The sequence below is a fragment of the Bos taurus genome, chromosome 29 (genome assembly GCF_002263795.3).
Source record: "Bos taurus isolate L1 Dominette 01449 registration number 42190680 breed Hereford chromosome 29, ARS-UCD2.0, whole genome shotgun sequence".
NCBI lineage: Eukaryota > Metazoa > Chordata > Mammalia > Artiodactyla > Bovidae > Bos > Bos taurus.
This window is the reverse complement of record NC_037356.1, coordinates 11,295,864-11,321,052: the sequence shown is the minus strand read 5'-3', so window position 1 is coordinate 11,321,052 and position 25,189 is coordinate 11,295,864. Positions and strand designations below refer to the sequence as shown.

Sequence of the window (25,189 nt, the reverse complement as noted above, 5' to 3'; positions counted from 1 at the left end):
ATGTTAAAAACTATGTAGTGTATGGGGTCATTCTTTATTGTGCAGGACTGCTCTGCATATTATAGTGCATTTAGTATCCTTGGCTCCCTTCTCCTAAATGCCAGCATCACCTTCCTGTCGTTATCAGTACATAAGTCCCTCCATGCGTTTCTCAAATGACTTCTAATGGCTTGTCTCTCTCCTTATCTCACTGGGGACTGTGGTCTGAATTATAAGAATGTACAAATTAGGTTTATGCAATTTTTTGCATAATGCCCAACACTGCATTATCAACAAATTGCATGCTAAATAATTTTCTGTCAGTAATTACACTTCACGGAGAGGAACAAATAAGGGCCAAGAGAGGGAAAGCTGCTTGAAACAGTAAAAAGAATCCTGAGTTCAGACACTGGCCAATCCTGCCACAAACTGAATGACCTTGAGCAAGTCTTTTAACTTTCCTAGGTTTCAGGAATGTTAAAAGGACAATGACAGTACGTAGGTTTCAGGTTCTCCTTTGGAAAATACGGTAGATGACCTCTAAATCCCCATCCAGCTCTGACATGATTTATACACACACACACACACACACACACACACATATATATACATGCCCTTAGGAAATTAAAGGAATGAATGTAGAGAATGGAGGATAAAATAAGTGACACTACATTTGTAAAAGATAAAACAATATTTAAAAAATGAAGAGAATGGCCAATAGAAATGGCAGTATATATGATAGGTAGGTCGAATAGGGAAAAGGAGTCCAAAATGGCTGTGGCTAAAAGACAAGGAAGGGAAAAGCCTGCGAAAATAGAACAAAGGAAGGCCAAAGGAAGGTCTGAGGACCAGAGTGAAGATTTCAGGAGGAACAAACAGCACTCCTGGCTAAGCCCTGTTTACATGGGGCAGGCCCTGGTGGAGGAAAAAACATAAAAGGAGGAGCCAAAGCGCTTTCTGGCTCTCTTTCTCTCCTGCATGTGTGTGCTCTTTCTCTCTCTCTCCCTCTCTTTCTCTCTCTCTCTCCCTCCCCCACGCGCTCCTCCACTCTCTTCTTTTCAAGTCTTTGGGTTGGCATGCCTTCACGCTTCAAAGATGGATTCTCCTGCTATCTTCTAAATAAAATAGAGCTGTAACACTGATTTGCCTAACAGCTATAACATGGTGTGTCCAAGACCCGAGAGCTGTGACACACAGAGGGCTTTAATGTCCATCGCTCCAAATCTTTGTTGTGACGAGACAAAGAACCGAGGAACATACACTCGTGTGACATATATATATGTATGTATATATACAGACACACACACATACCACCATATATATGGGAGATATTTGATTCTTGCATAATAGATGCATAGGTAGGTAGACTATGTGCATGATATTCACCTTTAATCAACAATGTGAGATGATATTCCTGGACTTAAGTAAGACAATCTCTATTCCTATTTTGTACTTATATTAAGTTTAGAAAACATGGTTCCTGATTCCTTACCACAAATATTGCAAGACAGAATTCTATTTGCAAATAACCACAGATGATGTGGTCTTTCTAAGATAAATGCCTTATTTGCGTATCAGTACTATGGGAATCTACTCCACTGCTTCAATCGGCAAGGTTCTTAACCAGAGAGCAAAGGGCTCTTTAAGGGTTCAACCAACTCAGGCTTTCAGACCAGAAAATGAAATTAGAATGGGGATATCTGGGCTTTTGCTAGGAAGTGGCAGTCCAACCAACCTCGTAAAGCACTCCAATTCCTTAAAGAAATTTCCATTTGAATTAAAGAATTAAAGAAGTCCCTGAGGGTACTCTATCTTCCATTGTATCTCAAATAGGTCTTTCTGTAAGATGAGGCAGAAAGGTTAAGGAGCTGGATAGACTTTAAAACTGCCTTTATCAGTCTTGCCTTTCTCAGTAACAAGAACAAGTTACTTTTGGCCTCAGTTTCTACATCTAAAAAATGGGAATGACAGCACTACTCTTTTAGTGTTTTTGAAAGAATTCCAAGAAATGATTAATGTAAAGACCCTAGTACAATGCTTCACGCATGGTGGGCATTGTGAGTGCTCGATAAATACTGCCATCTTTGCTCTCTTCTTTTCCGCCCTCTATACTTTGTCTCTCCTGTCCTGCCCTAGTAAGAATGTTCTGCTGATGTCAGCATCCAGAAGCAGGGGTGCCAGGAGTGTTGAGCTTCAGATCTGCCCAAGGAATGATCAGAGCTTTTATTCCTTCTGTGATACCTCTTATTCTTCCCTTGCCTAGAGACTGCTGGTGTTTTCCAAAGATGAAAAAGTCTTAGTCTTCCTTAAGGGACTCTATGGAAGGCATCAGTAGCAGCAGCCCAGAGTTTAAACAAAGTGTCAGATCTTTTCTAACGAGGCATAAGCTGAGCCTGAGATTTCAGCCTAGGCAACCCTACTCCTTGGACTGAAAAATTCTCTGCTCTCAAGTTCCTGTAAACTGCTATTTCTGGAGGAGCTGTAGAGGGACTGTTAGGAAAGATTTACAGAGTTGGGCGAAATTTCAAATGCAGTTGTTCTAGGAATATCTTACTGAGAAAATCCAACATCACCTACCTCTGAATACAAGCTTACAAAAATGCTAGTTCATCAATATGACTCTATTTTACATGATTTTTTTTTTCGTAGTGGACACCACTGTAACCCTCTGAGAACCCTGGAGGACAAAATGTTACCCCATCATCATGTGGTACTGTGCCAGTGTTTCTGGACAGTTGCCTAGCCTAAGCTCCATCAGTGTAAGTGAGACATCAGAAGATTCAGTCGACAAGCTAGACATTTTAATGAGGGACCACAATACTGATAATTAATTTGATGGAAAATGTTCTTCAGGTTAAAAAACATAATTTGGATATCACTACTCATCACAGGTAATGTTTCTTTAACTGAACGATTCCTGTGTGCTAAGTGCCCATGCCAGGCTCTTACTATCAGATCAGATCAGTCGCTCAGTCGTGTCCGACTCTTCGTGACCCCATGAATTGCAGCACACCAGGCCTCCCTGTCCATCACCAACTCCCGGAGTTTACTCAGACTCACGTCCATCGAGTCAGTGATGCCATCCAGCCATCTCATCCTCTGTCGTCCCCTTCTCCTCCTGCGCCCAATCCCTCCCAGCATCAGAGTCTTTTCCAATGAGTCAACTCTTCACATGAGGTGGCCAAAGTACTGGAGTTTCAGCTTTAGCATCATTCCTTCCAAAGAAATCCCAGGGCTGGTCTCCTTCAGAATGGACTGGTTGGATCTCCTTGCAGTCCAAGGGACTCTCAAGAGTCTTCTCCAACACCACAGTTCAAAAGCATCAATTCTTCCGCTCTCAGCCTTCTTCACAGTCCAACTCTCACATCCATACATGACCACAGGAAAAACCATAGCCTTGACTATAGAGTACTTTCACTTCTTATGACACTTTACTGCAACGTGATAGAATCATTCTACATTTTACAAAAGACAAATGAGTCTCAAAGAGGTTAAGCAAGTGAGGTCACAGAGAGTAAGTTCACACTTTGGATTATCCAGCTCTAAAGGATTTATTCTTTAAAGTGCTTCTCATTAATTAATGGATGTCAGATGAGAAAGCCACAGAATATTAGTTTTGGAAGAGATACAGAGATTCATTTAGGAAAACCAGTTTTCTTAGACATAGAGGTGGCCCTGGAGGTAAAGAATCTGCCTGCCAATGCAAGAGACATAGGTTCAATCCCTGGGTCAGGAAGATCCCCTGGAGTGGCAAATGGCAACCCACTCCAGTATTCTTGCCTGGAAAATTCCATGGGCCAAGGAGCCTGGCAGCTGCAGTCCATGGGGTCGCAAGGAGTTGGACAGGACTGAGTGAGCAACACTTTCAGAGAAACTGAGGCCTAGACGGGTTCTTTGACCATAAGGCCAGACACAGAGAGGCAGAGATCTCAAACCCCATGGTGGCTCAATGCTGCCAGCCCAGCGAGACTGTCTCCAAGGCTCACCCCGCCTATTTGGCATGGGCAGCAGAAGTGGGGGCAGTTCCACAAGGCACCAGGGCGTTCTGTGTGTTTTGGCATTTGTTCTCTTTGCCCCCAAAGCATCTCCCTCTTTGCCCACTTGATAAACACACATTTTTTTTTCAGGAGTTAATTCAATTCAGTCTCAGAGTCACTACCCCTGCGAAGTCTTCACTGATTTACCTCCTTCTCTTCCAAGAAAAACAGGTAAAACGAACGAAGGAATCGGTGAATAGTAGTGAACTTTTATTGTGGATTTATGATTCATTCATTCACTCATTCACTCCACAAATATTTATTGAGTCTCTACTAGCTGTGAGCACTGTGCGAAGTGCTTTGCACATACTATGTTCGTCATTCCTCACCATAAGTTAAGTACTATTTTTATCCTAATTTTACAAACAGAAAATCCAAGCATAGAGAGAAACAGTATCTTTTCTTCTAAAACAGGATCTTTTCCTCTTACTCCTTCGTGGTCCCTCTCTATCTTGAATATACAATTACTATGGAATTTGCAGCTGTCCATTGAACTTTGCTTCACTTCCAAATTCTGATTAATGATGCTATAATTCTGCATATATAATGATATATTTGTTAAGTGTTGCATGCCACTGTACGTCCTGAGCTCCATAATGGTAGGGGTCGTATCTACATTACTTTGTTTCCTATTATATCCACAGAGTCTGGCAGAGTGGCATATAGTAGGCACTCAGGAAATGATTGCTGAATAAACAAATGAAGAATGAATGAATAAAGAACAAACGCACAGAACCCTGGTCTCTGAGTATTCGCTGTTTTGTGCTGCCTCCCCAGACCAGTCTGCTCTGGGGACAAACGCCACATAAGCAGCAATGGGTACATTTCTCCCCACCACCCCCCAAGGCCGATACTATTATCTTGCAGTCTAGAACTCAGTTCTGGATACTATAATTTTCCATTTTCTTACATATTATTATGGTTATATTAATTCTACAGATCCAAATGGAATGAAAACTCTTTGAGAAGGGACAGAAGCTGTTTTTATTCCTGTTTAGGAACAACATAATGACAAAGTCCTGTTAGTACACAGCACCCCAAATAACAGGAGCTTGGCCAAGAGCCTTGGGAGGAACTCAAAGTCATGACCATGGCCCTGTGTTATAGCAGCCGGAAATCACACTGCCGATTTCCACATAATACAGCGGCTATCTCCAAGGGCAGGATCCCAGCTCCCAGACACTTAATAGCCCTCAGGCACGTGCTGTACCACACACGGGTCCCCAGGCAACTCTCAAATGTGCACTTTCCTTCTTTCTGCCTTATCAATGAGACTAATGTTTACTGTCACTAGCCTCTATCCTTTATTTTAAAACATTTCACAGGATATCGTTAGTTAATTTAAGGGGTAAAGATAGTATCCAAAAATTCTCAAAGCACACTTTGTTTTAATGGACACATATACACACGCTTCTGTGATACTTTACATGGGCATATAGTACATACACACATCTATTTCAAGTATTAGTTATATTTTTAGATGCATATGTAAATTAATAGTTATATACATGCACACACACACACACACACATATATACATAGAGCATCATTTCTGAGTACCTATCGAAACTAAAGGAAATATACTTAATACAGAGAGGAAAAATATTGTGTAATAACAGCTAGGAATTTCTAGGAGCAAAAAGAATAACATAGGACTTTAATTTTTATATGTGCATGTGCATGTATATATACAATTATATTCACATGAAAATATGTTAATAATACAAGTAGTCAGGTACTATAGAGATATTTAAATATATTAAAATCTATGTACATGTGCATATACAGACACATTAAAAAATACTCAGCATAATATATTTGAATGAGAATGGGATTGGAATGAAAAGAGACTGATCAATCTGATGTAGCACATTTTTAGGACTCAGATAGTAAAAGGGTGGAAGAAACAGGTAATAGAAGAGTGTTATGACATTGAAGACCCTAAAAGATATGTTACTGGTTCTTCATTATTTGGGGATAACTGCTCTTAGCAATTGATAAAGTACATGTGAATAAGAGAAAAAAATTTATAGAAATGTATATGCAAAGAATAATGGGAGACAGTGGCTGTCTCATTTTATTGCCTTCTCATATGCCACTGGATCTTTAATTATCATTGCAGAGTCTATTTCAATCTTTAAAGCTCTAAATGGCTATAAATTTAAGCAAGTAGGAGGCTGACTTTGTTAAAAACCAAAGAAGGGAAAAGTTTCCCTTGGTTGATGAGGAATGTACCAAGATTTTTAGAGCATAGTTATTATAGTATTAGAGATTTTGCTTTGAGAAATTATGAAAAGTTTATAACATCTTGGATAAAAAGAATTATAACAGTCAAGTATATTTGCACATATTACTCTGTGCAAAATCCAGAAGCTAGAAGCACTTGTCTTCTCTATTTAAGCCTTACGTAGAGACTTAAACCTAATCAATTAAGAGATACAGGTTAAAGACATATAAACACATGTATTGGAAAAGAATATACAGAGACCTCATAACTGTCAAGGCTGTGTATTCAGTTTGGAATTCATGTTAACTTAAAAAAACAACAGCTGAGTTTCCAAACATCAAGCTTTATTTCAAGCTGAACTAGTTTAATTCTAAAATGACAATATATTCTTGATTTAAACCCAGATGCTGAAATGCATGATGTTAATGCATCAAAAGCCATATACACGATCATGTACATGTAACTACAGCTTTAAGATTTAGTGATATATTTTTACAACTACTTTAAAAAATAATATTAAAATTGGAACATTCTCTACACCTCTCAGACCACATTTTACTCATGATCAATATCTACTTCTTAATTATGCTAAAATCATTTTAAGATCAAGAAGGCATTTTTCTTCAAACACACCTTCTCTCTTTTCAATGAATATTTACAAGTGGAATTCTATATTTATGGCAATGATTACAGGTGCATTTTATTTATATTTTATAGCATTTACAGGAAGTTGTTTTCCCTCTTCTGGATGGAGGCAGGAAAAAAAAAAAAGAGCTAATCTCACTTCTGGTAAAATGCTAGTAGTTTGGGGCAAGAATAAGCTAGGAATCAAATTAAAGGATTCTGAACATCTTTCAGAAATACGTTACAGGGGAATATGAGTTGTGCTTTTCAATATAAATCACCTTATTGCTTCTATGAATAAAAGAAATGTTTCATTATTTTATTCTGAGTGTAATCATCCTCTAGTTTGCTTCCAGTTCTAATCCTTTTGTTTATAAAATGAATTATTAAGTACAGATACATTTTCTCTTCCATTACTAAAAAGGTATACAGCATTATCAGAATAAAATTAGAATAGCATACTTCAAATCACTGCATCCCATAGCTAAAGAAATAAATGTTCCTTTATATTTAAAGAGATGGAAAGTATCTGATTAAAGTTCATTTTCTCTTTCTTCCTTAAAATCAAAATACAAACCTCGGCTAGACAGAATAGAAAAAGTTAACAATGATTAGAAGTAAAAGTGGGGCTAAAAGACTATGACCAAATAGTAAAATCATCTGAGGACTAGAGAAGTTGAACTTGGGGAAAAGTCACTGAAAGAAACGGAACAGGGCATCCCTTGCCTTTCCCAGGCCGCCCAGAGGTGTGAGCCCACAGACACCTATGAAAACGACGGGATTTCTTGGCCTACCATTTACCACACCAGCGTACCCCAGAGTCAGCAAGGAAGACTCGGCAAAGTTTCCAAACCATGCTCACCATCCCCTACTTGCTCTCGGTTTCTCCCGATCGACCGTCAAGGCAAAGTCACAGGAAAAGGCTCACCTGTGCGGGGCTGATCCAGCCATGTGGGCAAGCACAGCGCTCCCCACAAGCCCCTCTGCCCTTGGTGCTCGTCTTGCGGGGGCTTTTCCGCACACTGTCCCACAAGGTGACCAGCTTGGTCCTGTTTGAAGCCGGGCCCCCAGCTCCCGACGGGGGCATAGTCTGGGAGGTGTACCCGAGCCCCTGAGGACTCCTCTGCCAGCCACACGCGCAGTGAGCATCTCTGATCAGTGTGGGCACACTCCTACCCGCATCCGTGCCACCGGAGCCCCGGGGGCAGCTGTGCTGCTTGGTGAGGTGTGCGTTCATACTGCAAGGGTGCCTACCCCTGCCTTTGGTCAGCTCTGCACGGGAATGCCTCCCAGCTCACACCCCCTTTCTTCCAGGCAGTTGTAAAAAGTCTTTTTTTTTTTTTCCCTCCCCCTTCCGTGGATCCCTCAGTATCTCTGACAGCTGCTATAAGCAGGGCATCGTGGGAGCGGTGGGAGCCGCCGGAGCAGCTCCGCACAGCAGTATCTGCGGGCTGGTAGCTCTTTGTCAATAGATGACTCAACTCAGAGCAACTTGACAGTATCCCTGCTCCAGGCAGAAGCAATCAATGCCCCACACAGCTGGGCTACAAGACTGTACACTGTGCTACAAACCCTTTTTGGATGGAGCCCCACAGTACAGAGGCTCCCCGTGATTTGGCATGCTGGCTTGTCCCTCTCCTAGCTGATTCCCCCCACACAAAATCCAGACCTCAGGAAAGAGAGCTTCTTATCAGACTACCAGGACCCTTCTTTCCAGAGAGGATGTATCTAGGCTGAGACAATATAGCATAAGCAGTGTCAAATGATGGGAAAGTTAACCTGTGAAACAATTCCCAACGTTTACAGGAATCACTTACTCAGAGAGAGATTTGCCAGGACCCAGGCCGAAATCCTGAGGTAACTCAACACTGATTCATTCAGAAAAATTACGGAGATCACAGCATTTTGCCAGAGTCCTTTAAAATTCGGAAGTGTGTCTTAGAACAGGATTATATATTGTAATACAAACATATATTCTTTGCACTATGAGCAATTATTAATCCTTTCTGATTCAAAATAAAGCAATTTTCAAAGTTCAAAACTGATGGGTTGGCTCATTCTAAAACAGTGTTTTTCTTTACCCCAAATTATTCTGAGGATTTCCTTTCAAATACTTTACCACAACAAATATATTCACCACAGAGAGAGACTGCATTTTAAAGTGAAAGACACATCCAGTTCTGCCATCCAGTATTTTGGTTTCCAAAACAGAATTTTCAAATTCTTTCACTGAAACATGAGTGAAATCTATCCAATTTAAAGCAATTGCCTTCCAAAGAGGACATGATTGTTTTAAAATTTGAGTATGATTGCAGAAACCATATGCAGTATTTTCAGGAACGTGAAAGGCTAATTACAACAGTACTTAGAGTTTTTATTCTGTTTAAAATTTTCCATATCTATTGCCAAAACGTGTAGTCCTTATCACATATCCCTAAGAAAATAATTTTGGCTTAATTCAGAAGCAAACTGCCATCTATGCAACACCAAACAAAGATGATATAATCCCAGAATATAATTCTTATTTATAGACCATCAGATGCCATCAGATCCACCTTTCTTGGTGAATTGACTAGGTGCTGGGGCAGTATAGACCTCATTTCTAACTAAATTGACAAGATTCTTCTTCCTAAAGTCATAATTACAATAAATTCTACATTTCAACACTAGGACTCCCTGGAGTAATCATTATTGTAAATAAAAATCCTAAAAGAAAGGAGCAGTATTTCCTCTTTTTGTGTAGCTGCGCCAAAGAGACCTTTCCCAAATTCTGCATGAGGGGTTGATATAAATACTTTGCCTGACACAGCAAGCATTCAAAACACCTTTGCTAATTAATACTGACCCATATGCTGCTGCTACTGCTGCTGCTAAGTCGCTTCAGTCGTGTCCGACCCTGTGCGACCCCATAGACGACAGCCCACCAGGCTCCCCCGTCCCTGGGATTCTCCAGGTAAGAACACTGGAGTGGGTTGCCATTGCCTTCTCCAATGCATGAAAGTGAAAAGTGAAAGTGAAGTCGCTCAGTCGTGTCCGACTCTTAGTGACCCCATGGATTGCAGCCTACCAGGCTCCTCCGTCCATGGGATTTTCCAGACAAGAGTACTGGAGTGGGGTGCCATTGCCTTCTCCACTGACCCGTAAGTGTAAGTTCAAAGGACAGGTCTGGGTCTCCATTCAAAATATTGACTATTTTTTTCCCAAGCACCTAGTACACTGCCTGCTCAGTACATAGCAGGCTTCTGATAAATACACTTCTGGATGGATGAACAGAAGGAAAGAGTAGAGGAATGAAGGGGGTGGCTGACATTTTTTGAAACTCATATTTGATTCAGGGCTTCCCTGGTGATCCAGTAGCTAAGAATCCACTTTGCAATGCAAGGAACACCAGAAGATCCCACATGTCATGGAGCGACTAAGCCCATGTGCCACAACTACTGAGCCCACACGCGACTGCTGAAGCCCTTGCTCCTGGCACCCAGGCTTTACAATAGGAGAAGGCGGCACACCGCCACAGAGCAGCTCCCACTCACCGCAACTAGAGAAAGCCCCACACAGCGATGAAGACCCAGCACAACCAAGAATTTAAAAAAAAAATCTTTAAAAACGATCTGATTCACCAATGCTCCAGAAACAAACTACTTTTTAAGGTTAATTTTCATGTTGACTCTGAAATATTAAGGAAATCTGTCACAAAAACATAAAGACTTGAACGGTTGGGTAGAAACAACAATGGCATTAATGGTATTTCTTTCCAAAAGAGAAACAAGGAGTCGATGTCAATACCTACAAACACCAAAACTGCGGCAAATAGATCATCATGTGACATTCAGTGAGAAAGGGGGCAGAAAATTATCTTGGTTTTTTTCTCTTCCTCTTCCTTCCTCACTCTCTCATCCCTCCCCCATTTTTTTTTTTTTCTTTTTTAATACTGAATCAAGGGATACTGGCTGAATGAACTTCTGGGTCAAATAAGGCCCTCGAGAACTTCATATTTATCTGGTGTCACTGTGACACATGGCTGTACAGTAGGATTCGATGTGAGATGGCAATATACCATCACCCCAGCAAACAAGAGTGTCAGGAAGTGATAAGTTTGGTTCTCTCCAATCTTATCTAACCATAGATGCTTCTCCAGTTTTTCAGGCAGATTTCATTGCTCAAAGGCCCATCACATCTTCAGGGAATACAGGTCCTGTTCTCATCTATTTGCCTCTCAAGTATAAAAATCAATCTATACAGAAGTAAATCAGTGTGAATCCATTGTAATCTTGTAATGGCGTGTGCAGCTTGCAGCAAGACAGAAAATTTCTTGGCAAAGATATTATAAATCTTCATTGGGACCTAAATCTGTTATGAATGAGTTCTTTGGAATGAGCTATTTCTTCCCATCACAAGGACAGTAGAATTTCTGTTTTAATAACCTCTGCATGTCATGTCTATACAGAAAAATAAATATTATATATTGCATAACTAATGTTACTTTCCTCCAAAGAGCTTAAAGTCCATAGCAAACTTCTTTTAAACATACCATAAGACTGTTGACATTATACTTTCCCTTTAAACATATAAAATAATTCTAGCCTCCTGTCTCCCTTCCCCCATTTTTTTTTCTCTTCAAAAATGACATTTGGCTTTCCAAGTCTGAGGACAGACCACTTAAACAGATAAATATGTCCAACTAGTCCACTGTATATGAGACAGACCTACTAATTAAAGATAATTCAATTTGGTCAACTGTAATTGGTCAACTGTAATGACCATAAGATGACATGAAAGTCTGGCAAAATAAGAATTAGCAGCGCACAAGTCTACATCCTACTTATCACTGTGATTTAACATGGGCAGATGGTGTACAGGGCAATGCCTAGATGAGATATATCTTACTGACCTCTCTTTGACCTCGCACTGACTCTGCAGAACAACCATTAGCAGGGATTTTTTGTTTCCTTATGTTTTTTGAATGGGAGATTCTTTAAATTCTATAGTGCTTTACTGTTTTCAAGTTTCACACACATGATTTCATATAATCCCATTTTAAAGCAGGGGCTTAAAAATAAAATCCTGGCTTGATTTTTTAATAAAACATACATAGCAAAGATGAATTGCTAAATAAATTGTATTGCATTAAAACACTATGCAGATTTTTTTCCAGATAAAACTTCCTTTAGGCACTCTATGTGTATGAAAATATTAATTACAAAAGAAGAACTAAGTGCTTGCTAACAGGAGGCTGGTTAGCAGAAAAGCCTTTTAGCAGCTACAAGTCATGTGTTAAATAATCATAAAATGGTATGAAGTATTAGAGGCAATTTCTCTTAATTTGCAAAACGTATACAGTGAATTCCTGTCACTGCAAAGAATAGAGATGCCACAAATGCAAATGAATTAATCATTCTTCTACATCTAATAACCTTAAGCCCAATCTTCAGAACTAAGCACAATTACCTTTCAAACTAAGATAACCAAGAATATTTAAAGTACTTTAGATTCTAAAATTATTTACAAAATACTTATACTAATTTAATCATAAATCTCATGAGGCAAAAGCAAGCATGAATTAATAGTGCAGGATACATCCCTACTGCTATAGAGATTTAACTGGACAGAGGATTTAATAGGAGTTAGAAAAAAATTTCAAAAGGTCCCAAATTCTCACTAATATACTTGGATTTGGGTGGATGTTAGTGGGGAGGGGATTAATCTGAATTGAAAAGGTCAAGCTGTCAAACGGTTTTCAGGAAATGCACATTTATTCTACTATAACAAATTCTGTAACACTACTAGAGAAAAAGGAAAACAGGTTACATGACATTTCTTAGAGAATCTGAAATGAATATAGATGAGAAGGTGATAATCACTTATAATGTAGATATTTTAACAATTTAACCTAAGTGATGAACCACAGTATCACAAAAATTTTGTCCTCATCCTTCAAGATCAAAGTATTATCACTTGTCCTGTGGTCTTTCCAGGCCCACCTGGCATATTCAGTTATGCACTGCAGTACTGTCTGTGTAAGTATCTTCCACTTTTGTCTATTTCCCTCAGTCGCCATGAGGACCATCCTAGTCTAAGCCACCATCACTTCTCTGTAAAACTGGTGAACCAGCTTTGTAACTGGCTGCTGGCAGCTGCCTTATGCCAATTCATGCTCATGTAGTGGCCAGAGCCACTTCTTCTAAAGTGAGAACCTGATTAGGTTTGTTGTTCAGTTGCTAAGTCATGTCTGACTCTTTGTGACCCCAAGGACTGCAGCAGGCCAGGCTTCCCTGTTCTTCACCATCTCCCAGAATTTGCTCACACTCATGTCCATTGATTGGAGAAAGAAATGGCAACCCACTCCACTGTTCTTGTCTGGAGAATCCCAGGGATGGCGGAGCCTGGTGGGCTGCTGTCTATGGGGTTGCACAGAGTCAGACGTGACAGAAGCAACTAGCAGCAGCATGTCCACTGAGTCGGTGTTGCCATCCAACCATCTCATTCTCTGCCTTCCCCTTCTCCTCCTGCCTTTAATCTATCCCAGCATCAGGGTCTTTCCCAATGAGTCAGCTCTTCTCATGAGGTGGCCAAAGTATGGGAGCTTCAGCTTCAGCATCAGTCCTTCCGATGAATATTCAGAGTTGATTTCCTTTAGGATGGACTGGTTGGATCTGCTTGCAGTCCAAGGGACTCTCAAGAGTCCTCTTCAGCACTACAGTTTGAAAGCATCAATTCTTCAGTGTTCTACCATCTTTATGATCCAGAACTGCCAATAAAGCTTCATTTTCTGGGGATCTTTATCCCTACAGACAGCACTATGTTTAAAGAGTCTTGCATGGTCCGCCATCCTGCACTGTGTGATCTAGCCTCTGCGGCTTTCACCAGCCTTGTCTGTGGTTCACTCCATGGTTTCACCCTCCAGATACACAGGCTGTGGTGAACACCTGCACTGAGTCCCAGCTTGTGCACACTGCTCCTGATTCTTGCCCTCTTCACAGCTCCACATAATTCATTCTTACTCACCCTTTGGTGGGGTGCATCAAGATACCACCTCCTGACTTATATGTTTTTGTGGGTGGGCATTCTAACTCTATCTACTTCTTAATGATTTCTAGGATGTTTTTGCAAATTGGAAAATCAGCTCTTTCTTCGTGGTACAAATATTTCCCCCCAGTTTGTCTTTTTAAATTTCTATTTTGGCCACAGTGGTTCTGCCATGCAGAATTTTCCAAAATATGTATGTGTGAATTAAAAGTGACTAACAGATCAAACACCAGAATGAAAGCAGCTCTAACCACCGTTAGTGGTGGAACTATGGCTCATTTTAAAATTTTTCCTATACCCTTAAAAATTTTTTTTTTTTTGGTATTGAGAATATAACAACACAAGTTTTCAATGGTCTGTGTCATCTGGGAGGAAGATGAAGGTATGATAGCCACAGGCTTTGATAAGTTAAGGACATATCATGATTTCTAGGGGAGCCATTAAAAGAATAGGACTATCACAAGATTCAGGAGAGTGGATACCTATGGATGAGGAAGGGGTTAAGAAAGAAGAGTGCAGAGAGTGGAAGCAGATCCCAGGGTGATAAATTGCTTGTTGGTTATCTGAATGCTTCATTCACAATCATTCATTTTAACTGTATGAATGTTTTACATAGTTCACTGCATGTGTGCTACAATTTAAAAAAATATTAAAAGACGTTCACCATTCATAAAAAAAAAAATGATACAATCTCCTGAAAGCTATCTCAATGAAACACACAATGCAGTCTAAAAAGAGTGGGCTTATTATGCAGCAGGGCTCCAAAACAAATTTACCTGACCTTACTTCCTACCAGATTGCCATCCCAAACACTCTTGTATTCAGAAATTCCTCCCAGAAGCTCAAATCAAATGTCACCTTTCAAGAAAGCATTCCTGGACACTGCCCCACCCCCTCCCAGAACAGATCAAGTCACTGTCCCATTATAAACTTGTTAGCACCTATGCTTCTCTACTGTAATACTTACGATCATATTTAAAAAAGATTGCATTATTACCTGTCTGTGCCATTCTCCTCAATCATAACCTAATCAATAGTCAATAGGGAAGGGAGAAGGCTTTTTTATTTTTTCATTTGCATCCATCCTCTGAGTCAAGCACAAAAGGCATTCAATGTTTATTAAAATACATTGAGCAAGAAAATAGATGAAATCATCCTTCAGTGGTTATTACCACACATGTATCCCAGTCTATGTTTTACATCTTAAGTGTAAAATGAACAGATAAGCATTTTGAATTTAAACACAAAATAGCAAAGCATTGTGAGGTTATTGTGTAAAATATTTAGTGTGGCTGAGTGGTACAAGTGTATGAATTTATCTTTTTGAAGAATTTGCTAGTGGTCTTATAATATTCGATACTAAAAAAAGAAACAGCTTCTGTTTATTTTAGCCAGATCTTCATTCATAAGAGCTGTACTTCCTGACAGCTGTGCTTTTCTCTCAAGAGTTTTCAAGCTGTTCTCCCTTTATAGCTAGATGGTGCAAAAAGGGGAGTGGCTCCCCAAGTCAGAAGCCAGTCAGCAGTAGAGCAGGGAGAGAATCCTAAACTCCAGCCACCAAAGTCACGCTCCTCTTGTCGTTGATGTTCAGTCAACAAAAACATCACATCCGACTCTCTGCGACCCCTTGGACTGCAGCACTCCAGTCTTCTCCAGGAGTTTGCTCAAACTCATGTCCACTAAGTTGGTGATGCCACCCAATCACCTTGTTAGTTAGAATAGGAAAAAAGGAGTCCAAAATGTCGATGGCTAAAAGACAAAGGAAGGAAAAGCCCACAGAAAATGGAACAAAAGAAAATCCACCGACTGGAGTGAGAACCTCAGGTGAAACAAACAGCTCTCCTGGCTAGCCCAGTTTACATACGGCAGGCTCAGGGGGAGGAGAGAAAGCCTATAAAACAGGAGCCAATGTTGAACTGCTTTTGGGTCAGTTCACCCTCATGTCTTGAGGATGTATTTTCCTTTGCTTGCCAAATAAACCTGAGCTGTAACAGAGCTGTAACACTGGCCCACCATTTCAAATTTTTGCTGCGGCAAGACAGAACTGAGGAAATTACACAGGCCCCCGACAATCTTATCCTCTGTTGCCCCCTTCTCCTCTTGACATCTTTTCTTAATTTGATATAATCCAAAAGGTGTACATATTTCATGGGATATTAATACAAGTATATATTAGGGAGCAGCAAGGCAACATGACATCTTCTCTTCCTTCCCATCATTAAGTTGGAAAGTTAAAAAAATTAAGCATTATTATCCGTAATAGGTGTCCTGCTTAGTTCTTTAAAAAAAAAAAAAAAAGTCTTGTAGTTCACAGTATACGCAATTTTTACTCCCTTAGTAAAATTTAAGTTCTATTTTTTTTTCATTATCACAGATGAGCTTGTTTAGTTTTCTATTGAAATTTTTCATTGTTCAGTTCAGTCACTCAGTCGTGTCCAACTCTTTGCGACCCCATGAATTGCAGCACACCAGGCCTCCGTGTCCATCACCATCTCCCAGAGTTCACTCAAACTCATGTCCATCAAGTCGGTGATGCCATCCAGCCATCTCATCCTCTGTCATCTGCTTCTCTTTCTGCCCCCAATCCCTCCCAGCATCAGAGTGTTTTCCAATGAGTCAACTCTTCACATGAGGTGGCCAAAGTACTGGAGTTTCAGCTTCAGCATCATTCCTTCCAAAGAAATCCCAGGGCTGATCTCCTTCAGAATGGACTGGTTGGATCTCCTTGCAGTCCAAGGGACTCGCAAGAGTCTTCTCCAACACCACAGTTCAAAAGCATCAATTCTTCAGCGCTCAGCTTTCTTTACAGTCCAACTGTTACATCCATACATTACTACTGGAAAAACCATAGCCTTGACTAGGTGGACCTTTGTTGGCAAAGTAATGTCTCTGCTTTTGAATATGCTATCTAGGTTGGTCATAACTTTCCTTCCAAGGAGTAAGCGTCTTTTAATTTCATGGCTGCAGTCACCATCTGCAGTGATTTTGGAGCCCCCAAAAATAAAGTCTGACACTATTTCCATTGTTTCCCCATTTATTTGCCATGAAGTGATGGGACCAGATGCCATGATCTTAGTTTTCTGAATGTTGAGCTTTAAGCCAACTTTTTCACTCTCCTCTTTCGCTTTCATCAAGAGGCTTTTTAGTTCCTCTTCACTTTCTGCCATAGGGTGGTGTCATCTGCATATGTGAGGTTATTGATATTTCTCCTGGCAATCTTGATTCCAGCTTGTGCTTCTTCCAGCCCAGCGTTTCTCATGATGTACTTTGCATATAAGTTAACCACTGATTTTTGTATATTGATTTTGCGTACTGTAACTTTGCTGAATTTACTTATTAGTTCTAACAGTATCTCTGGGTGTGTTTATGACTGGCATCTTCAGGGGTTTTTACACATGAGATAATGTTTTCTGTGAACAGAGATAATTTTACTTCTTCCTTTTCTGATTTACAAGACTTTTGTTTTTCTTCCTAATTGCTCTGTTTAGAACTTACAACATTGATTAGAAATGATGACAAGGGGCATCTTTTCTTGTTCTTGATCCTAGAGAAAAGCTTTCTGTTTTTCACCATTGAGTACAATGTTAGCTATAGGCCTTTCATCCAAGACCTTTATTATGTCAAAGTTATTTACCTCTATTCCTAGTTTGTTCAGTGTTTTTGTATCATGAAAGAATGTTGAGATTTGTTAGTGTCTCTGTGCCTGTTGGGATGATCATTGATGTTTATTTTTTGTTCTGCTACTGTGATCACACTGATTGTTTTCATATGTTGAACTATTTATGGATAAATCAAGGATAAACCGAGGATAAATCATACTTGGTCATGATGTGTGATGCTTTCAGTGTGTTATTGAATTTGATTTGCTATTTTATGGAGGACTGTTGCCTTCATTCATTAGGAATATTGGTCTGAAGTTTTTGTTGTTGTTTACTGGCTTTGGTATATTAATGTGGGCTTATAAGTATTTATGTATTTTCAATTTCTGGAAGAGTTTTAGGACTGTTATTTTTCCCTCTTAAATGTCTGGTATATCTCACCAGTGAAACCGTCTGGTCCTGAGCTTTTTCTTTTTGGGAAGTTATTCTTTACTGATTTAATCCTCTTACTATTTATAGGTCTGTTCAGATTTTTTTTTTTTTATTTCTTCAGGATTCAGTCTTTTTAGATTGTTTATTTCTAAAAATTTACCCATTTCTTCTGTTATCCAACTTTTGTCAGTATGTAATGGTTCATAGTTAGTCCTAGTCCTTTTAATTTCTGTGACATCAAATGCAACATCTCCTCTTTCGTTCTTCATTTTCTTTGAGTCTTTTCTTTTTCCTTTAGTTAATGTAGCTAAGGGCTTCCCCCGTGGCACTAGTGGTAAAGAATCTGCCTGCCAGTGCAGGAGACACAAGAGATGAGGTTTGATACCTTGGTCAGGAAGATCACCTGGAGGGGAAGTGGCAGCCCATTCCAGCATTCCTGCCTGGAAAATTCTATGGACAGAGGAGTCTGGTGGGCTACAGTCCATGGGGCCACAGAGAGTCAGACACGACTGAGCATCTGAGCACACACAGTGTAGCTAAATATTGTCAATTTTATTTTTTAAAATATCTCTTAATTTTGTTAATTTTTTTCTATTTTCCTATTCTTTACTTCATTCATGTCTATTCTAATCTTAACTGTTTTATTCCTTCTGTTAACTTTGGGTTAGGCTAATTTTTTTTTTTTTTTTTTTTTTAGTTCCTTGAAATATAAACTTATGTTGTTTATTTCAGATCTTTTCTCTTTTCAAAGATAGTTGTTTATTACTATAAACTTCCTTTTTAATACTTCAGTTGCCATATTCCACAAGTTTTGATATATTGTGTTTTGTTTTTATTTCTCAAGATATTTCTAAGTTTTTCATTTGCTTTGTTCTTTGATTCACTGCTTGTTTAAGAATGTATTGTTTAATTTCCAAATATGTGTGAATTTTCCAGTTTTCATTCTGCAGTTGATGTTTAGTTTCATTCCATGTGGTTGGAAATATATTTGGTATGATTTACATCTTAACATTGCCAGACCGTATTTTGTGAACTACCATGTGGTCTATTCTGTAGAATGTTTCCTGTACACATGAGAGGAATATGCATTCTGCTGCTATTGGTCAAAATGCTCTGTGTATTTGTTAGATTCTTTTAAACTATAATGTTATTTGACTCCTCTGCTCCATCATTGTTCTTTTTTCTGGGTGTTCTATCCATTGTTGAAATCTTCTATTATTGTGTTGCTGTTTATTTCTCCCTTCAGTTCTGTCAGTGTTTGCCTCATGTGCAGACTATCTGACTTACAATGACTCAATTTGTAATTTTTATACTTTACAATGATGGGACAGTGATACACATTAGCAGAAATAGTACTTCAATTTTTGATTTCTAATCTTTTCCCAGGCTAGTGGCAATGGCAACCCACTCCAGTACTCTTGCCTGGAAAATCCCATGGATGGAGGAGCCTGGTAGGCTGCAGTCCATGGGGTCGCTGAGTCAGACACGACTGAGTGACTTCACTTTCACTTTTCACTTTCATGCATTGGAGGAGGAAATGGCAACCCACTCCAGTGTTCTTGCCTGGAGAATCCCAGGGATGGCAGGGCCTGGTGGGCTACCGTCTATGGGGTTGCACAGAGTCGGACACGACTGAAGCGACTTAGCAGCAGCAGCAGCACTGATATATAGTACCATACTCAGCAACAGAAGCAAGCCACAGTTCCCAATCACCTGTGTGATCACAGGGGTAAACCAATACACTTACAAACATTTTGTACCCATACAGCCATTCTATTACATACATTCATTACAGTAGTCAATAAATCACATGAGATATTCAACACTATGATAAAATAGGCTTTGTGTTAAATGATTTTGCCCAACTGCAGGCTAATGTAAATGTTATCAGCATGTTTAAGGTAGCCTAAGCTAAGCTATGATGTTTGATAGGTTAGGTATATTAAATACATTTTTGGTAGGTGACATTTTCAACATATTTTAATTCCATTGTAAGTCAAGGAAGATCTATATTTGGATGCTCTGAAGTTGGGCATATTGTTATAACTGTTTTATCTTATCTTCCTGGTGAATTGACCTTTTTATGATAAGATAGTATCTCTCTTGGGCTTCCCTGGTAACTCAGTGGTAAAGAATGTGCCTGACAAGCAGGACACACATGTTCAATCCCTGCATCGGGTAATCCCCTGGAGAAGAAAATGGCAACACATTCCAGTATTCTTGCCTGGGAAATCCCATGGACAGAGGAGCCTGGTGGGCTATAGTCCACAGGATCACAAAAGAGGTGGACACAACTTAGTGATTAAACAACAAATGTCTCTCTTGGAAGTTTTTGACTTAGTCTATTTTGTTTGATACAAGTATGGCCATCCCTGCTTTCTTTTGGTTACTATCTGCCTATAATATCTTTCTCCATCCTTATACTTTCAGCCTATATCTGTCCTTAAATCTAAAGTGACTATTTTATAGACAATATATAGTTTAATCTTTTTTCTCCCATTCAGCCATTCTATGTCTGTTGACTGTGAAGTTTAACTTCAAAGCTAGACAGCATATTAAAAAGCAGAGACATTACTTTGCCAATAAAAGTCCATCTAGTCAAAGCTATGCTTTTTCCAGTAGTCATGTACAGATGTGAGAGTTGGATCATAAAGAAGACTGAGCACTGAAGAATTGATGTTTTTGAACTGTGGTGTTGAAGAAGAGTCTTGAGAGTTCCTTGGACTGCAAGGAGATCCAATCAGTCCATCCTAAAGGAATTCAACTCTGAATATTCATTGGAAGGACTGATGCTGAAGCTCCGATACTTTGGCCACCTGATGCGAAGAGCCAGCTCATTGGAAAAGACCCTGATGCTGGGAAAGATTGAAGGCAGGAGGAGAAGGGTGCAGAGAATGAGATGGTTGGATGGCATCACTGATACAGTGGACATGAGTCTAAGCCAACTTCAGGAGATGGTGAAGGATAGGGTAGCCTGGCACGCTGCAGTCCATGGTCCATGGGGTCGCGAAGAGTGGGACATGACTGAGCGACTGAACAACAAACTGATAGAGAAGGACGATTATCATTTTGTTCATTGTTTTCTGTCTGTCTTGTAGCTTTCTTGTACCTCTTTTCGACTATTGCTATATTCCTTCGGATTTCATTGACTTATTTTTTGTAGTGACATAATTTGACTCCTTTTCCATTTTCTTGTGTATCTTCTATATGCATTTTCTCTGTAGTTACCATATGGCTTGCATAAAATATCTTACATTCATAACAATATATTTTAAACTGATAATAATTTAACTTCAAGTGTATATATTCTACATTTTAACTCCTCCCCCAGATTTTGTTATCAGTCATGAATTTTATATTTTTGTAGAGTGTATCTATTAACATATTTTTGTACTTGCTGTTTATACACTTGTCTTACCCAAGAGTATAAAAAATACATATAGTCTTTAGTTCTTAATACAGTAACTAGAGCACTGAATGCTACAAGTACTGTGTATAAGCCATCAATGTGCTTTTGTTCAAGCCTTAAAAACTCAACAATTTAAATAAAGTATATTAACTTAAATAGGGTGGAGATTCTTGGCTTTTGATCAGACTCCTGGAAGTCTAACACATATAACATTCTGGGTGAGCTATTCCCAAGTACTGGACTCCTCATTCTTCCAATGCTCTACGCTTCTGATTCTTTCCTGGTTTTCAGGAGAAGGCCAGGTAGTGCGGCAAAGTGTGGGGGCCCTAGGCAGGGCACAAGCATGTGCCATTCCCTGTGCTGAGTTTCATGAGGGAGGAAATTTATGAAAAACAAACTGTGCAGAAAATTATGGTATTGTCTCATAACTGAAAAAAGAGAGAGGGGAAGGGGAAGAGGAAATAAGGAAGAACAGAAAGAGGAACGAGAAGGAAGGAAGGTCAAAAACAAAGATAGGAAAGGAAGGAGGAAGCAGTCATAAACTAAGGAAATAAACTGCAGAAAAGATAAAACACAAGAATAAAGTTGAATAATGTTATTTACAGAATTGATCTGGAACAAATACAAAATGAACCTTCCTCCAACTTCGGGACAGTCTGACACATACCACTAAGATTCCCCTTGAAACAGCCTACCCAGCTTTTGGAGGGCTTTAACACTTAGAATTTGAGAAAGAATCATAAACTGGAATCAGTCTTTGTTTGGTCTAAGTTTTACATGTTCTTATTTTTCTGATGAATGATACTTTCTATATTTATCAAAAGGTTAAAAAAAAACAAACAAACAGATTCTGACTTGTCAGAGGTAATTTATCTGTGGATTGGCCTAAAGGCAGGGTATGGATTAATAGAGATGACAAGCTCTCTTCCAGCTGAATGATCTCCTCTCCTTAGAGACTTGACATTTTCGTAAAGTTTTGCCTAATTGGCTTTGCTTTGGCCTGTATATTTCAAATTCACATTTAATTAATCATTCCCTCCTCTGTGATTTCACATTATTTTTTTTGCTTTTGTGTTTTTACATTCCGTTCAATAAATATTTATTGAGTTCCTATGCTGTACCAGGAACTATGCTTGGGATAAATTAGCAAACTATAGACAGGCTAGCAATTTAGCAGGGCAGAACTCCTTGAATAAACCCTACGTGTGCGGAGTGATAAAGAGAGGCAGAGGGTGACAGTATGTGGGATCTTCCCTGCTACTGAAGACGTTCCATTATGGTGAGTTTTATAATTATATGTGGGCATGTTTGCCTTTGCTTCTAGATTATAAGCTTCTCAAGAGCCAGAACCATCTTCTGCTTGTAAGCTCACACCCTCCTTGTCATTGCCTCACAATATAATTATTATTGCTCAGTAAATATTTGTTGAATTAAACTTGGAAAATATGGGACTTGGCTTTAGGAAATGTGCTCGAGTTCCAGCTCTGTCAATGACTAGCTATCTCATCTTGAACAATTTATTGTAACTTGTGACATTTTAATGACCCTGTTTGTAAAAATTAAGGGAGTGGACTCAAGCGTCTATGCAGTCACATTAAGTGGTTGCTGAAAGACAGGCAGAGATGACAAAGGATTAACTGTCAACATCTCTAGGCTTAATCATAACATCTTCCAGTTGACTATACAAATACAGATGTAATATATTATTGTTCAAACCATGCAATTTGATTACTATTTTTAAACACAGCAAGAGAGTTAAAGGATATGGCCTGGTTAATTTTTTGGTTTATTTTCTCAATTGCACATACTTTCGAAAAGGATTTTGCCAAATGGAGAGGTGGCATGACACAGTGGCTAGAAGCATGGCCTCTAAAGTCAGAGCTAAGCACATTTTCATTACTGCATAAATATTTAAATTCTGATGGAACTTCTGCCTTATTTGGAACATTTTTTCCCTATATTCCTACCTGATGTGATAAAACTTTGTACAACATGTATGTGCTTTCCCCCTCCCATTCACAGCAGACAAGCATGAGCTCTAGAATCAGACTTCCAAGTATACCTCCCAGCTCTGATCTAAGCTTAGGAATGGAGCAAGTTACTTACCCTCTCTGCATCTCAGTTTCCTCATCTACAGATTGTTCTTATCTCACAGGATTGATGTGAGGATAAGATGAATTAATTTCTATAAAGTATTAAGTACAGCACCTGACACATAATAATATACAACAAGCTTTGTCTATTACCCTCATCATCATCCCCCTCCTCACTCCACTTAAAATAAGTAGCAGATGCTGACATTTAAAAATTTTGCAATGCCTCTATACAAACACTCAGGAAAGGTCAATTGATTTCAACTGAATGTCAAGATTCCATATTGATCCTAAACTTCTTTTCAACTCCTATTTTTGGTCAGGTTATTCCATCCTTGGGACAGGTGCTAAATAACATCATCAATAACAATAATATATCTACAATTTATTAAGTACTTAAATGTGTCCCAACCATAAGTATTTCATTTGATCCTTACAAACCTATATGGGTTAACACTGAGATGCTAATTTAAGATACAGAAATTGACTTAGATTTCATAATGTTCCCATGAGTCAGTATTAGTATGGAATGGAACCAGCAATAAAATCAAGGTTCACACAATATTGGAGCCTGTGGGGGGCAGGGAACACTGTGCAAAATAGCATCTAATTTTTCTATTGGTTTTGGCTTTCTGAAGTATCATTACATCCATTAAGTATCATATATATGTGAGAGTTGGACCATCAAGAAGGCTGAGTGCCGAAGAATTGATGCTTTCAAACTGTGCTGCAGAAGACTCTTGAGAGTACCTTGGACAGTAAAGAGAGTAAGCCAGTCAATCCTAAAGGAAATCAACCCTGAGCAAGAGCTGATGCCAAGCTCCATCAACAGTTTGACCACCTGACGTGAAAAGCCAGCTCATTGGGAAATACCCTGACGTTGGGAAAGACTGAGGGCAAGAAGGCAGCAACAGAGGATGGGATGGTTGGATGGCATCGCCAACTCAATGGACATGAGTGTGAACAAATTCTGGCAGATAGTGAAGGACAGGAAATCCTGGCTGTTTTGTAGTCCATGGAGTCACAAAGAGTTGGACATGACTGACGGAACAACAACAAACCATATATACATACACACACACACACACACACTGTTATTCCTCTTAATTCTCAAAATAGTTCCATGTGGCAAATAGGGCAGGGGAAAAAATGGAAGTTCATTGCCATGAAATAGTGTATCTAAGGTCAGACAGCTGATAAGTGATTCTGTTGGAACCACAATTCAAAACTCAGTGTTAAGTCCAAAGTCTATCTACTATCCCATCCTGTTTCCAAACAACACTTCCTTTCTAGGGATGAACACGTGGCATCTTGTCACTTCCTTTGTCATAAAAAAAAATTGGGTAAAATACAAGGAACATTTTGTCAACCTAGAATTTAAGGTTTTAAGTTTGGTGTTGGCAAAAAATGTGTGTTTGCCTTCTTCATTCCTTTGTATAATCTTAAGGAAAGGATTAACCAGGATTTTGAGAGATCTGAAGAATGGCTGAAATGAAAATTTTTGTCTTAAGTATATTTTCTCATACAAGTCCAGGAGCACCTGCGGTTTCTTGCAGGCACAAGAGAGAGACTTGAGTTTATGTAAATCCCCATTCTTCTGGCTGTAGGACAGCTTTAATCAGAGCAGCTCTAGCTACCATTTATTGACCATCTGCTATAAATGTGCCAAGAAATATACAAAAATAGAGCTAATTCTTTCAAGAGTCCTGAAAGGCAAAAGCTATTCTCATTTATAGATGAAAAAATTGAGGTTTAGAGAAGAT

At 39.2% G+C, this 25,189-nt stretch overlaps 1 protein-coding gene across 13 annotated transcripts in view; it reads right to left on the bottom strand.

Annotated features, from left to right (window-relative positions):
- DLG2 (discs large MAGUK scaffold protein 2) overlaps positions 1-25,189 on the bottom strand; it is a 2,323,126-nt gene that overhangs the window by 934,759 nt on the left and 1,363,178 nt on the right. For 4 of the 13 annotated variants that reach the window (XM_024987484.2, XM_059883217.1, XM_059883219.1 and 1 more), the window contains exon 1: positions 7,796-17,658. The exons of the other annotated variants lie outside the window; for them this stretch is intronic. In XM_024987484.2, coding sequence (XP_024843252.1) covers positions 7,796-8,104 — 309 coding nt within the window. In that variant the 5' untranslated portion in view covers positions 8,105-17,658. Of the gene's footprint in view, positions 1-7,795; positions 17,659-25,189 lie in introns of those variants that run through there. 13 annotated transcript variants of the gene reach the window in all.